The sequence below is a fragment of the Oncorhynchus masou genome, chromosome 20 (genome assembly GCF_036934945.1).
Source record: "Oncorhynchus masou masou isolate Uvic2021 chromosome 20, UVic_Omas_1.1, whole genome shotgun sequence".
Lineage (NCBI taxonomy): Eukaryota > Metazoa > Chordata > Actinopteri > Salmoniformes > Salmonidae > Oncorhynchus > Oncorhynchus masou.
In genome coordinates, this window is record NC_088231.1 from 10,376,071 (window position 1) to 10,392,031 (window position 15,961).

The following is a 15,961-nucleotide window of genomic DNA, read 5'->3' on the forward strand; positions in this document are numbered from 1 at the left end:
GCTGTAGCAAACATTGCCCCTCAGTAATTGACTTTCTCAGTCACACACTCAAATTTGGCTTTATTTATACTGATGTACGTCACTGTGTTCATCAATGCAACAATCACCAAAACATGCTCAAATCAAGTCCCTCAACTGTTTCTCTTATTAAAACCCCAGAGCTCAAATGCTTATCTATCATCTGTGGTATGGGATCTTTACAAACAGTCCTTGACCTCAAGCTGTTTGTAGTAAATGGCCTGAAGGCTTCAGGTCTTGTGATGACAGGTGAAATATTAAACATGAACTAAAGTACACCTGTACTTGATATTCCAGATTGAAAACTAGGGAGTGTACATCCTTTTCACTTCTGTTCAGGAGGGTAATTAACCACATACCCCCTCATTAACTTGTCATTTCAAACAGGCTTGTCTATTTTTTTAAAGACCGTAAAACTAGGTTAGAACAAGGACAGATTAATATTTACCTTTCTGATGTGATGTAGCTGGAATAAAGTAATTATATTATTTTCTACTCTAGCTAACACACTGTTCTTTCTAAACTGGTCTGAGCGTTTATTTATTTTACTCGGCAAGTCATTTAAGAACAAATTCTTATTGTCAATGACAGCCTAGGAACAGTGGATTAACTGCCTTGTTCAGGGTCAGAACGACAGATTTTTTTTATCTTGTCAGCTCAGGGATTTGATCTTGCAACCTTCCGGTTACTAGTCCAATACTCTAACCACTAGACTACCTGCCGCCCCAAGCTTGAAAGATAGTGATCATGAATAAGAGACACTTCAAGTATGCACAGTTCAAAGAACAGTGTGCATACCTTTTTCATTCGACCACACCCTTTGAGCTATGATGCAAACCAGTAAGATCCTTTGAAAACAGAAGTGAACAGTGACCGAGAACATTGAAGCAAGGCAGTAAGTCACAGAACAGTAATTTTCCGGTCACATCTGGGAAACCGGAATGCTTACAGATATGCTCTCAGATGCAGAGTAGCCCAAATTTTGCGAGCAAGGAGAGGCCAGAGATAGCCAGATTAATAAATTGGACTAAGGAACAGATGTTGTGTATTGGAGAAAGGCCATCAGTGCGGGTTCTGCAAACAATACAGTGGGTGAAGGCGCGGCATGAGCATGGTGAACGGAAAGATGTGGTTATGGACAGGGAGGAAGAAGAGCCTAGTGTAGGGAAGATGTGTGTTGAGGAAGAATGCCGCCAAGTACAAACCGTACTCTGCTGTTTCTGATGGCTCAGAAATTGAACCTGACAAGAGTGAAGTTGAATTACCTGTGGTGGCAGGTGTGATGAAGACCTCAGACTCCAAGCCTCACCCCGATGGTCATGCGAAGGATGGTTCTGTCCCAGTGGGAGTGACATTTTTGGAGAAAGTGGATCCCTGCCTTTTGGCTGACCCATATGTAGTCACAAGATGGGTACAAAAGTATGTGGATACTGTTAAATTGGTGAAGGTAGCTCGAAATAGACTTGTGATGATTTTCTGTTTTTCTTCTGCCTATCGGGAGCAGGTGCTTCACGTCACAGGCCTCGGGACAAGACCTGTGACTTGAAAGGAGTGATTACTGGGGTGGCGTTGAGGTGGAGCAACTGAAATGGAAGATTCCCTATGTCTGTGATGCCCGCCGTTTGGTGCGACACATACCCGGTGGCGAGCGTGGTGAAACTGAGAAGACACGGTCTGTCCTTTTGAGTTTGAAGCCGTCTTTACCCGATAAAGTCATGTTAGGACATGTCAGTTGTCCCGTGAGAGCTTTTGTGCCGAACCCACTAAGGTGTTTCAGATGCCAAACTTATGGTCATGTTTCAACAGTGTGTAGGAGTGCATAGGACAATGGAATGTGTAGTATCGGTGGAAAAAATGGTGTCAACTGTGGGGGTGCCCATGTTGCTGGGGATCAGAAGTCCCTTGTGCAAGAGAGACCGGTTGAGGTTGTAGAACAGTAGTAGAACAGAAGGTATCATATGCCGAGGCAGTGACGAGAGTAGTGGATGATGGGTCAGGTGTGAGTAGTATGCCAATACATAGTGATATGAATTTGTGCTTTGGTAAGGTTGGCTTCTTAGCGTTCATTGCCATGGTTATCAACTGTGCCACAGTAATGGCACGTAAATCACAGAAAATAGCTGTTGTGGTGGCAGCTGCAGAGAAGTACTTGGGTGTACAAGGTTTTACAGCAAAAGAGACAAGGTGTGTTAAATGAGTCATGTCCTACCCAGGCCGTTGGCTTGTTGTTGGATCAGTTGGGATCAAAGTAGTGAAATGGGGTGGTGTTTATTCATTAAATAATATATATGTGTAATGTTAGTTGGTGGTGCATTAAAATGTACCCCTTTAATTTTGTATCACAAAATATAACGTGGTCGACCACACACTCCCGTACAGTAGGTGGCGGTATGCACAAACAAAATGTGGAACGCCGTGATAACAAAGAAGTCCAATAACCATTTCCACGTCAGCTTTTTAAAATTGTTATTTAGACGTTCAATAACACATACTTAAACCATGTAGTCTGTAATTCACGTTGGAGACAAGACTTGGTTGATATGTTATCTAGGTAAAACTAGCTAGCTGCTAACAATGGCTAACTGTGTGGGTTTTCACACTCAAATAGCCTCCATTATGGAGGTGCTAGCGAATACAGCTGTAGCTGAGATCTGTAAACTCGTAGACGACGACTATGCAGTGTTTCGTTTAGAAGTAACTCAAAGCCAGAAAGAAAACAGGGTATTGCGGAGGAAACTACAGCTACTGGAACTGAAGGTGTCACGGGAGCGCGCAGAGAGGACAATGCGAGATCGCGTCCTCACCAGTCGTCCCAGTAGTGTCAAGATCGTCGACAGATACAGAGTAATGGCAAGAGGTACATTTAGCAGGCGGATGCGGCACGGCCTGTCGCGGTTCTTCTCAGTGCCTGTAGACCCGTTCGCCTCTGCACATATGTTGAGGTGTTACCCAGATGTGGGTCTTGGTCAGTTTTTGTATGCAATAATTCTCCTGATTTACTTAGCTATCTTGTGCAAAGAAGAGCCAAAATCATAGTGTAGATATTGTACAGTCATTGCAACTCAAACCATAGAGATCCTATTGTGCTCGCCGTGTGTTGGCACGCCCCCTGTAATCCTATTGGCTACTATTGTTCATGGTTATTTCATATATAGTGGGCATGCGTCTGGTGATTGTCTTCATTTGCTTGATGGTTAACGAAACGGTATTGAAGCACTGTTTATCTTGTGCCAAAGCTAAGCATTCTAACACATACTAACGAACCGGTATACCCTTAGCTAGTTGCTACTAAACTCACACAGCACAGTGTGAATATCTTACTTGAGGAAGGTAATAAACAGCATCAACCAGAGTATTCCTTGTTGTGGCCTCATTGTAACCTACGCATCATATAAAAGATGACCCACAACAAAATTCTAACCAGATTCTTGATTTACTGCATTTCTTATTATGTATTCAATTATTTACTTACTGTGATGCATGGAACATAATACATCAATCTATAAATAGTATATCAATAAGTTATGAGAAGTGTTACCTTGCATCCTTGCAAATTCGAGACAGTGTCTATAGTGTATAATATATTGTTGCATTGACTGTAGCTAACCTAACCACCTCTTTCACCCCCAATCACACTCTCAGGTGAAGGACATGTCACTGGAGGCCACAGGAGCTTTGTGAAGCCAGCGGGACACAATACATGGAGAGATGACCAACCAATCACTGTTGATGAGGGGACTGGAACCTCAACCCAGCACGTTATTGTGATAGAAGTTAGTGCAATAGTGTTGCATTAAAAATGAGTTACTTTGTAAATCAAACATGGACGGTTTATAACAGAAAGGCTCTCTTCAGCTATTCACTTGCTTACATTTACATCCTAATATATCTGCCATAGGGGAGCTTGTGAGAATTCCCTACGACATCGTTATCCAATTCAACACATGTACTGATAATATCCTCCTCTCTTCTTGTGTCAGTCTGCAGATGGAGAAGCTGCAGGTCCTGGGGTCAAGCAGGAGAGGTCTGAAGGAGAGGTGGACCCACGGCACAGCAGAGACATCCAGACTGGAGTGGCAGGAGAGCCCTCTGTAGCCACGGAGGTCACCGCCCCAGCACCTCCCAGGACCAAACGCAGCATCACGGAGGTCAGTGGAAATCCAAACACTGTCCTCAAATCAGAGACAGACACAGAGACTTAAACACACAGGATCTGACCACTGATCAGGCCCAGAGAGACTGGGCTTGGGGAGACTGGGCTGTGCTCCTGCTCCAGGCTTGGAGTATTTACCGGTATTTCATCAGAGCCAAAGGATGGTCCATACCCGTGATGATGGCTATAGTGATGCGTTAAACACTGGCGGTAATGATCCCTATTGTTCTTACGCTACAGAGATGGACCCGGGCCACATGCCCTTGGGTTAAGAGACCCAGACTGATCTGTCTAGAGGGGACTGGAACCCATACAGTAGTAGTGTATACTCTGAAGGGTGCCTAGATAAGAAAGGGGAGATTATTGTTGTAGATGAGGTAACTGTAAAAGTGGAGGGTGACGTTCCTCCCACACGGAATGCAGAAATTCACCTAGGAGACAGAAACTCACAGGGCAGAGATTTATTAGATTACAGGGGAAGATTAGAGACAAATCTAAATATTGCCACCCACTCCTCTTTACATGCGTTTAGGGATCGCGACCCAGTGTCTACATCGATGGGGTTTTCCGATTTACAGGGCAGCGTCCTTTTCGATCTGGTATTGAACTCAAACGACAGGTCTAGAGCCCAGGCTCAGGGAGGGGGAGCCACATCAGGCAATAGTAAAGAGAAACGGTTCATCTGCATGTTCTGTAACAAAGGCTTCAGCAGCCCCCAGAAGGTGGAGGTCCACCAGAGGGTCCACAGAGGGGTGAAACCCTTCAGCTGTACCCAGTGTAACATGCGCTTTGTCCAGGCTGGTGACCTGAAGAGGCACCAGAGGGTCCACACAGGGGAGAAATCCTACAGCTGCCCACAGTGTGAGAAGAGGTTCTCCCGCCAGGACCACCTGAAGATGCACCTGAAGGTCCACACAGAAGAGAGGCCGTTCGCCTGTACGTACTGCGGGAAGAGGTTCTCAGAAAGGAGATGCCTCAGGATACACCAGCAGAAAAAACATTCCATTGGAAAACATCGAAAGTTACCATTCCGCTCGATAGCTTCTCAAATTTAGATCAACCCCTGCATTAAAGATAGAGTTGAATTTATTGTTTTCAGCAGAAAATATCCCCAGGTGCATTGGGAATAACCAGAGTAACAGATTTCAGTGTTGAATATTCCTGGGTAGAATATTGCATCCAGACATTGTGTGATATATAAGCCTAAAAAGTCTGTTACATATTGTGTATATACTGTGTAGGATATATGATGTTCACAAAATTTCCCAAGACACCTTTTATGAGAAAATGAATGCAGTTTATCAAGTTCATGCTGACTTTTTTTGTTGAGGCGTGTACATGTGTTTTTCAAATGGCATATTTAACACTTAACACTGTTTAATAAAAACAAAATGGGACTTCATTCTAAAGACTCTATAATAACAAACAGATAAATCTTAGCCCTGGCGGTAACGCAATAGGTCCAGGGTTGTGTCTAAAAAATATTTGCTATTTTCACAGTGATAATTGTGGTTGCAGTAGCTCGTGGTGGCGCAAAAGGGCTGAGTTTAGATGAATAAATAAGTTGTAGGAGTGTCAAGTTTTGACCCTTCACTTGGCCAATCAGAACATGCTTCATGGCTAAATACTGTATGCGGTTGTGTATTTACGGTCTTTTATGTATTGCCTTATCCTCAACTCCGATTGATTTGATTTGTCGGTAAAAAAAAAAATACATATACACACAGTACAAATATATGTTTTTCAATGTTACTGGGATTGCACAATCAAGTCTGGGACTTATTTGCATTATAGGCTCATTTAAAAAAAAAATGAAAAAAACATACGCATACAATAACAGATACCAACACATACAGACAAAAAAGAGTTACTCATTAGCCAGCTTTTGACATTTTTTTAAAAGGTGGTTATGATTGGTATGGCTGAGTTGCTGTGGTAGTTAGTTCCATTCAACAGCGCCAGTATATACAAATGTGTTCTTACCAGATAGAATGTTAACAATGAATATTAGTATCTGGCTAGTTGGATAAGGTCCTAGGGGCTGAGTCTGGAATAATGTTGTGGACCAGACCAAGTTGAATTAATAGTACTCTTTTAGTTCCCAACGGATAGCCAGCCAAGCAGCATAAAATGCTCGACCCCTAGAGTTGATGCCCGCGTGGAAATTAAATTAGCATTCAAAAATATCCCCATCAAAATCTGTTTAAGTTAGAGACATCGTATTTTTTGTGTATGGGCTGCGTTGCAATCCACCGCATCCGCCAATAGCAGCCTTTCGTATCTGCGGTGGAAGGTGGCCGAGCTACAGCGGTGTTTGTTAGACCAAGAGACATCTCTCAATTCGGTTTTCTCACAAAAATGTCTGTAGTGTCCAAACCTGACCATAACCAGACACTCCAGTATAATCAGGTAGCTTCTCAACCAAATGTGTGGGAAATGTTGTGAAAAAGGTATTGAAACTATCAGCTACCACTTCCTTGTCAAATTGTATTTCCCCATTGACCTCCAGACCAATGCTTTTACAATTTGCATTCTTCCCTGTCGCTATGTTTAGTGACTGCCACAACTTCGTATTTTCACAAATTTGACCTCATCTGACTAGATTTGTTCCTTAAGGTTTTGTGTCTATTGAGAGCCTCTTCATCTTCGGTACTGTTATATTCTTGAAAATAAGTATTTCTTCATTTAATGGCCTTAATGATTTCCTGATTCATTCAAGATTCAGTTCTTTAATTCTAACAGTTTTCAATGGAGGCAAAGTATCCACAATGATTAAGAAACATTTGTTCAAATAGTTCTATCCTGTTTATTTTTAACAAAATCACAAAAAATATATCAATATTTTAGTTTCTCATTTTATAATCCATATCTAGACATGTAAGTACCGGCTCCCAGTTAACTTTACTCAATTGGTCAATAAATGCATCTTTGTTATCATGTTTCAGAGATCTCACTGTTATTGTGTCATAACGTGGTATAAAACTTTCCGCCATTGGACTCTGGAGCAGTGGAAACGCGTTCTCTGGAGTGATGAATCACACTTCACCATCTGACAGTTCGATGGATGAATCTGGGTTTGGTGGATGCAAGGAGAACGATACTTGCCCCAATGCATAGTGCCAACTGTGAAGTTAGGAGGAGGAATAATGCTCTGGGGCTGTTTACCATGGTTCCAAACTCTCCTTCCAGACTCGTATCAAACATCTCCAATCGAAAATCAAATCTAGAGTCGGCTTTCTATTCCGCAACAAAGCCTCCTTCACTCATGCCACCAAACTTACCCTAGTAAAACTGACTATCCTACCGATCCTCGACTTCGGCGACGTCATCTACAAAATAGCTTCCAACACTCTACTCAGCAAACTGGATGCAGTTTATCACAGTGCCATCCGTTTTGTCACTAAAGCACCACCACCACATACCCCACCCACCACTGCGACTTGTATGCTCTAGTCGGCTGGCCCTCGCTACATATTCGTCGCCAGACCCACTGGTTCCAGGTCATCTACAAGTCCATGCTAGGTAAAGCTCCGCCTTATCTCAGTTCACTGGTCACGATGGCAACACCCACCCGTAGCACGCGCTCCAGCAGGTGTATCTCACTGATCATCCCTAAAGCCAACACCTCATTTGGCCGCCTTTCGTTCCAGTTCTCTGCTGCCTGTGACTGGAACGAATTGCAAAAATCGCTGAAGTTGGAGACTTTTATCTCCCTCACCAACTTCAAACATCTGCTATCTGAGCAGCTAACCGATCGCTGCAGCTGTACATAGTCTATCGGTAAATAGCCCACCCAATTTTACCAACCTCATCCCCATACTGTTTTTATTTATTTACTTTTCTGCTCTTTTGCACATCAATATCTCTACCTGTACATGACCATCTGATCATTTATCACTCCAGTGTTAATCTGCAAAATTGTAATTATTTGCCTACCTCCTCATGCCTTTTGCACACAATGTATATAGACTCTTTTTTCTACTGTGTTATTGACTTGTTTATTGTTTACTCCATGTGTAACTGTTGTCTGTTCACACTGCTATGCTTTATCTTGGCCAGGTCGCAGTTGCAAATGAGAACTTGTTCTCAACTAGCCTACCTGGTTAAATAAAGGTGAAATAAAAAAATAAAAAAAATAAAAATAGTTCCAGTGTAGGGAAATCTTAATGCCACAGCACACATTGACATTCTATATGATTCTTTGCTTCCAACTTTGTGGCAACAATTTGGGGAAGACTCTTTCCTGTTTCAGCATGACAATGCCCGCGTGCACAATGCGAGGTGCATACATCAATAGTTTGTTGAGATCGATGTGGAAGAACTTGACTGGCTTTAACCCATTTTATAAGAGATTCTCCTAAATTAAAATAGTCCAGGCATTTATATATAAATTCCAGTCGTACTTTATCAAAGGCCTTTCCCCCGATTTTCATAGTGTTCTATTGTTTCCAGTACTTGTCTTACAGTGCATTTGGAAAGTATTCAGACCCCTTGATTTTTTTCACATTTTGTTACGTTACAACCTTATTCTAAAATCGATTAAATTGTTTTTTCCATCAACCTACACACAATACCCCATAATGACAAAGCGAAACAGGTTTTTAGATGTTTTTGCACATATATTAAAAATGTAAAACCGATAGCTTATTTACATAAGTATTCAGACCCTTTGCTATGAGACTCAATTGAGATCAGGTGTATCCTGTTTCCATTGATCATCCTTGATGTTCCTACAACTTGATTGGAGTCCACCCGTGGTAAATTCAATTGATTGGACATGATTTGGAATGGCACACACCTGTCTATATAAGGTCCCACAGTTGATATGGCTTGGTTTTGCTCTGACATGCACTGAGGTCGAAGGAGTTTTCCGTAGAGCTCCGAGACAGGATTTTGTCAAGGCACAGATCTGGGGAAAGGTACCAAAAATGTCTGCAGCATTGACGGTCCAAGAACACAGTGGCCTCCATTGTTCTTAAATGAAAGAAGTTTAGAACCACCAAGACTCTTTCTGACCAAGAACCCAATGGTCACTGACAGGTTTGTGGAGATGGGAGAATCTTCCAGAAGGACAACGATCTCTGCAGCACTCCACCAAATCAGGCCTTTATGGTAGAGTGGCCATACAGAAGCCACTCCTCATTAAAAGGCACATGACAGCCTGCTTAGAGTTTGCCAAAAGGCACCTAAGGACTCTCGGACCATGAGAAACAAGATTCTCTGGTCTGATGAAACCAAGATTGAACTCTTTGGCCTCAATGTCAAGCGTCACATCTGGAGGAAACCTGGCACATCCCCACGGTGAAGCATGGTGGTGGCAGCTTCACCATGTTTTTCAAAGGCAGGGACTGGGAGACTAGTCAGGATTGAGGGGAGAGATGAACGGAGCAGAGTACAGAGAGATCCTTGATGAAAACCTGCTCCAGACTTGGGCGAAGGTTCACCTTCCAACAGGACAACAACCCTAAGCACACAGCCAAGACCATATAGGAGTGGCTTCGGGACAAGTCTTTGAATGTCCTTGAGTGGCCCAGCCAGAATCCGGACTTCAAACAGATCATTCTCTGGAGAGACCTGAAAATAGCTGTGCAGCGATGCATACAACTTGACAACTTGAGAGGATCTGCAGAGAAGAATGGGAGAAACTCCCCAAATACAGGTGTGCAAGGCTTGTAGTGTCATAACCAGGAAGACTCGAGGCTTTAAACTCCACCCATGGAGTTTTCCCAGACTTGAGACTTTAATTGCATCTAGAATTTCCTCCTCTAATTAGGCCTTCACATTAGTCTCTGTATAACTGTTCATTTTATACTTTAATAGAAAACAAATCTTACAATTAACTTCCTTTAGTGGAAATGGAGGAGACTGAAATGGAAACATATTCTTTAAGTACTTTGCTTCCTCCTAAAATATTGTTGGTTAGTCATTGAGGACGTTATTTGTAACAAGTTTCTATAAAACATTTTTGGTAGCATTTCAATGTCGGAAGATAATGTTATTTGGTGCATTTTTCCCGATATTCCATCCAGTTCAGTTTATTTTTATAATATATTACACTTGGTCTTTCTTGAATACATTCCTCCATTTATTTAGGTTTTTCCTCTAACTTACTCTGAGCCTCTATGGTCCTGTTTTTATAGCTATCTATCTCTACTGTTAGTTCCTCTATTTCCTTTTTCAGATGAACTCTTGACCTAAAATGTTTTTGTTGAATTGTATGGCCTCTTAAGGCACATTTAAGTGTCCCATACAATAATGGGGTATGCTGTACCTATGTTATGTAGGAAAAGGTGATTTCTTCTGTCTTGTTTAAAAACAAGTTGTCATCCAGTAGGCTTAGTGTAGTGCTACAGCAAAAACCAAAAAGTGCACTCTTCGGGGTCCAGAGGACCGAGTTTGGGAACCGTTGGATTAGGCTAAGATCAACATACTGCATGTTCTTGTATAAAACCACAGTGGCACATTTCCTATTGCCACAGATGGCCCAATAACAAGGTCCCTGAGTCCATATTCAACCATTTTCCCAATCTCTGGGCCAAAAGATTGCCTATCTGCCCCCCAGTCATGCACAACTATTGTCCTCATAAGATTGAATACTTTCTTACATTTAGTCTCAATACATGTAATATGACGTCTCTCTCCAAGTAAGCTTTTCATCAAACCATAGCCCCAAATACTTAAATTATGTTACCCTTTTCGCGTCCTACCTGACAGGTCGCTCCTACCAGGTGGCGTGGCGAGAATCTGTCTCCTCGCCACGCGCTCTCACCACTGGTGTCCCCCAGGGCTCTGTTCTAGACCCTCTCCTATTCTCGCTATACACCAAGTCACTTGGCTCTGTCATAACCTCACATGGTCTCTCCTATCATTGCTATGCAGACGACACACACAATTAATCTTCTCCTTTCCCCCTTCTGATGACCAGGTGGCGAATCGCATCTCTGCATGTCTGGCAGACATATCAGTGTGGATGACGGATCACCACCTCAAGCTGAACCTCGGCAAGACGGAGCTGCTCTTCCTCCCGGGGAAGGACTGCCCGTTCCATGATCTCGCCATCACGGTTGACAACTCCATTGTGTCCTCCTCCCAGAGCGCTAAGAACCTTGGCGTGATCCTGGACAACACCCTGTCGTTCTCAACCAACATCATGGCGGTGGCCCGTTCCTGTAGGTTCATGCTCTACAACATCCGCAGAGTACGACCCTGCCTCACACAGGAAGCGGCGCAGGTCCTAATCCAGGCACTTGTCATCTCCCGTCTGGATTACTGCAACTCGCTGTTGGCTGGGCTCCCTGCCTGTGCCATTAAACCCCTACAACTCATCCAGAACGCCGCAGCCCGTCTGGTGTTCAACCTTCCCAAGTTCTCTCACGTCACCCCGCTCCTCCGCTCTCTCCACTGGCTTCCAGTTGAAGCTCGCATCCGCTACAAGACCATGGTGCTTGCCTACGGAGCTGTGAGGGGAACGGCACCGCAGTACCTCCAGGCTCTGATCAGGCCCTACACCCAAGCAAGGGCACTGCGTTCATCCACCTCTGGCCTGCTCGCCTCCCTACCATTGAGGAAGTACAGTTCCCGCTCAGCCCAGTCAAAACTGTTCGCTGCTCTGGCCCCCCAATGGTGGAACAAACTCCCTCACGACGCCAGGACAGCGGAGTCAATCACCACCTTCCGGAGACACCTGAAACCCCACCTCTTCAAGGAATACCTAGGATAGGATAAGTAATCCTTCTCACCCCCCCTTAATGATTTAGATGCACTATTGTAAAGTGGCTGTTCCACTGGATGTCAGAAGGTGAATTCACCAATTTGTAAGTCGCTCTGGATAAGAGCGTCTGCTAAATGACTTAAATGTAATGTTTTCAATTATTGTCCATATAATCGAACACTGACATCTTCCTTTGTCTTTTTGTTAGAAAACAAGATTTGAATACAGATAACTTCAAACCCCATGATAAGGATCATTCCTCTACTGCTAAAACAGCTTGTTGCCTTTTATCTATTACAATGGCACCATCATCTGCATATAAGGCCGCCCCTATACCCTGTATCACCGTGAATAAGGTGGGACTAATGGTGCTATCCTGTGGAGTTCCATTTTCCACCTCATATTCTCTTGATAACTCCGATCCCAACCTGACCTGGAAGGTTCGATCAAGCAAATCCATAATCCAGTTGTACATTCTGTCACCTATACACATTAAATTTAACCAGTAGCCCTTCCCTCCACATTGTATCAAATGCTTTTTCTATGTCAAAATATACAATAGACATCACTTTCTTCATTGCCAAAGCTTTGGTCACTGCAGTACTAATTGTAACCAATACATGAAGGATAGTCCTTATTTTTCTGAATCCACTTTGAGATGGACTTAGATCCCTATGTTCCAGATAATACAACAATCTACCCACAATCAACTTTTCCATTAGTTTGCAGAGTTTTTATGTAAGTGCAATAGGTCTATAACTAGCAGGACTGGATGGATCTTTACCAGGCTTCAGCTGATTTCTTTTTACCCACAACATGATGGGTTTAAAAAATAATGAAGTAATTATATAACTGCAGTATAGGACTCAAATGTAGTGGGGATGTTGAAAGTGTGTTTCTCTGTGTGTACCTACCTGAGGGAGTGTATGTCTGTGTAATCTGTATCACCTCTCTGTTCCAGGAGGAGGAGGGTCCAGAGGTGCTGCTGGTGAAGGAGGAGGGGTGTGAGGAGGGTCTGGGGAACCCTGAGGGGACCATGGCCGTAGAGTACAACCAGACGACACCTCCTCCTGAACCCACAGAGCAACCAGCTGAGCAGCACAGGACCACACACAGTCTCACTGAGGTTAGCCCACTGTGAACTACTGGCTGAATAGTATTAGGTCAGGGCCTGTTTTCAAAAAGCAGCAATGCTGATCTAGAATCGGTTTTGCCTTTTCGATCATAATGAATAAGACAATATAGACTGGTAGGGAACTGATCCTTGATCAGCACTTATACTCTGGATACTGGCCCTGGTCTTGATTATTTTTGCTTTAAGTATGGGACCATGCCTTTCAATTATCACACCATTAAAGTGTCAAGTAATCAAATCAACAAACACATCATTTGCATAGTATCACATCAACCAACAAGTTTGCATAATACTCATAACAATCCCTCATCGCCTAATCAGAAGATGCTCCATAGCAGGGTGCTCATATCAGATTTCTTGATCCAACATCCTCTCACTCTGTATCTCTTACAGTCAGTAGACATGGAGGATGGGAAGCCTGGTCTGCTGCTAGTCAAAAAGGAGACCATACAAGACAGACCAGAGAGCATTGATCTGCTTAGTGGACTAAAGATGGGGGTGCCAAGTAAGGGAGAAATACATATAGCCTACATACAGTAATATATCTTCAACAGGAATTTACTTCATTCATTAAATGAAATACATGCAACTTATGTTTACATACAAAAACACACATTAATGTATGAACTTGACCAGGTAATTGACGACAACTCCATGTTTTTAAAGTCTATTTTCTAACCTCTTCCTGCAGGTGGTTGGCTGGAGGCTAACAGAGGAGACTGGGCGGCCATCTTTGATTCCCATACCCAGACGGGTGCAGCCAAGGGCCTGGGGGAGGATATCACTGAGCAGGCCAGGATTACTGGTGACATAGTGGAGGTTATTGGATGGGACAGCGTCTTCAACTCTGGGCTGGGGAACAACACTGTTAACCACAACCAGAAACAGACAGTTGAACACAGAACAATGACCGAACAAAGTCTCCATGACAACAGACTGGCAGAGACCAGGGCAAGGCGTAGATTTGATCTACAGGGACGGGGAGGTGTCCATATGCAGCGGGAGAGAACAGACACAGATTTGGCTAGCTATGCTCCGTCCTGCTCCTATAGTTGTGATTCAGAGAGACTGATGGTGCCTCAGGTTAACCCCCTAACAGTTGCTGCCTTCAGCCTGCCTTCTATAGGATCTATCAACTGGAACATGGACCCTGCAACAACACAGACACTGCCTGACCTTCGTCCTCCTCTCCTTATGTTAAACCAGACTTCAGACAATGTCAGTCCCTCAACAATAAATGGCTATACAATCCCATTAACAAATTACAGTAGTAGCGCTATCAGCAGATCTAATGGCAAAGATAAGCGCTTCTCTTGTTCATTCTGTGGGAAAGCCTTCAGTTTCCCCAAACAGGTGGAGATCCATAAGAGGATGCACACAGGGGAGAAACCATTTGGCTGTACCCATTGTCAGATGCGCTTTGCTGAAGCTTGTCACCTGAAGAGGCACCAGAGGGTCCACACAGGGGAGAAACCTTTCAGCTGCCACCTGTGCCGGGTCAGTTTCTCCCACTCGTCCAGCTTGAAGAGGCACCAGAGGGTCCACACAGGGGAGAAACCAAATAGTTGCCCCCAGTGTGACAAAAGGTTCTCCCACCAGCACCATCTGAAGATGCACTTGAAGGTCCACACGGGAGAGGGGCCAATCACCTGTACGCAATGAGTTTCTCAGAGAGGAGCTATCTCAGGAAAGACCAGCAGAAAATGCACATGGCCCATGTATAGTAACATGTTATGTAGTACTAGATAGTTTGTTTGTAGTTAATTCTGTTGGTTATGGATGTAGTAGGGAACTGGATGAGTTGAACTGAGGAAAGAATGAGTATGATGAGGCATGGTTGGTGTGATGGCGTCTGTAAAAATGCTTCTCTGATGAAAGGTGACAACCTTGTCCTGTTATAATGAGGAAATGATAGTGCCTTAATTCATGTTTACTTGACACGAAGATGAGTAATGTAATGTTGAACCTTTTCCGAAGTATGTTTTCAAGCGAGGGTACCAAATGTACAGGAAGGCAGAGGCTACGAATATGGAGTTTTCATCCCCGCTTCACCCCTCTGGAAAGGTCTTTCTCAAATCTAAGGATCCAAATTACATTCTGCGCATGTGTTATTTACTCATGTTCACGGTTCTCTATTTAGTCACCCTCTTCTTGACACGAAACCAATTTGAGCGATATGATAATCTATCCGGCCTTTGCCTCATATGTCTGAACAGATGCGATTTGAATGAACTTTCCAAAAATATGTATGAAGGCTACAACCTTCTCTGTCTTGTGTAATGGATATTGCTGTAGCAATAGTCTCAGACAAGACAGTCTACACATTGCATTGGGACAAAACAATTTGCGTTTGATGTGATGCTATAATCTTTATAGTTTATGCTGCCATATAACCCCGGAGTCTGCCTCCTGTTTAGCCATTGTTTGTAATGATGATGAAAGAGGAACATTGCTCGACGACTGTTAAAGACAAATAACTGATTGTTCTAACTGTTTTGTGTACAAGCGGCAGTGGAGTCACAGAATGACTCAGCACTGAGCAGCAACTGAAATGAGAAGGCTAGTAGATCCCTGCATGCGCAGAAATCTCTGTATTTGTGCAGTAAAAGTACTGTACTTCACGCTATGCATGTGTATGATCATTATTGATCAGTATTATTAGTTACTTGAATCACAGTGTTAGAGATGGGCTTGACTGTGATTAAAAACATTTTGTTTCTGTGTGTACAGCAAAGAGTTTCTTATATTAACCTTTATATGCTCTTCTGTAAAATTAGTGTTTGCAGTCAATGAGGACCTGCTGATATCTAGTGTTGCTGGTGGGAGAGACTGGACCTCTGAAGCGGCTGGTCACAAACCCTGGCCCCCGATCAGGAGCCTTCACTCTTCCTTCCCGAGTCGGAACCAGGACCAAACCACAAGGGACAAAAACCCCACCACCACA

General features: G+C 43.4%; 1 protein-coding gene across 1 annotated transcript; it reads left to right on the forward strand.

The window, feature by feature from the left end:
• The first annotated feature begins 2,429 nt into the window (after positions 1-2,429).
• On the forward strand, positions 2,430-15,740 carry LOC135506934 (zinc finger protein 624-like). Its single transcript, XM_064926368.1, has 6 exons — positions 2,430-2,875; positions 3,661-3,791; positions 3,999-4,166; positions 12,844-13,008; positions 13,411-13,522; positions 13,709-15,740. Exons 1-6 carry the CDS (start codon positions 2,593-2,595, stop codon positions 14,677-14,679), a joined length of 1,830 nt encoding a protein of 609 aa, XP_064782440.1. The 5' UTR covers positions 2,430-2,592; the 3' UTR covers positions 14,680-15,740.
• Positions 15,741-15,961: the final 221 nt, after the last annotated feature.

What these genes read in the sequence shown, in the direction of transcription:
- LOC135506934 (XM_064926368.1), top strand. Translation starts at nt 2,593, where the DNA reads ATGGCTAACTGTGTGGGTTTTCACACTCAAATAGCCTCCATTATGGAG. An exon ending in AGCACGTTATTGTGATAGAA is followed by an intron (nt 3,792 to 3,998) that starts GTTAGTGCAATA and finishes TTCTTGTGTCAG; the next exon opens with TCTGCAGATGGAGAAGCTGC. An exon ending in ACTAAAGATGGGGGTGCCAA is followed by an intron (nt 13,523 to 13,708) that starts GTAAGGGAGAAA and finishes CTCTTCCTGCAG; the next exon opens with GTGGTTGGCTGGAGGCTAAC.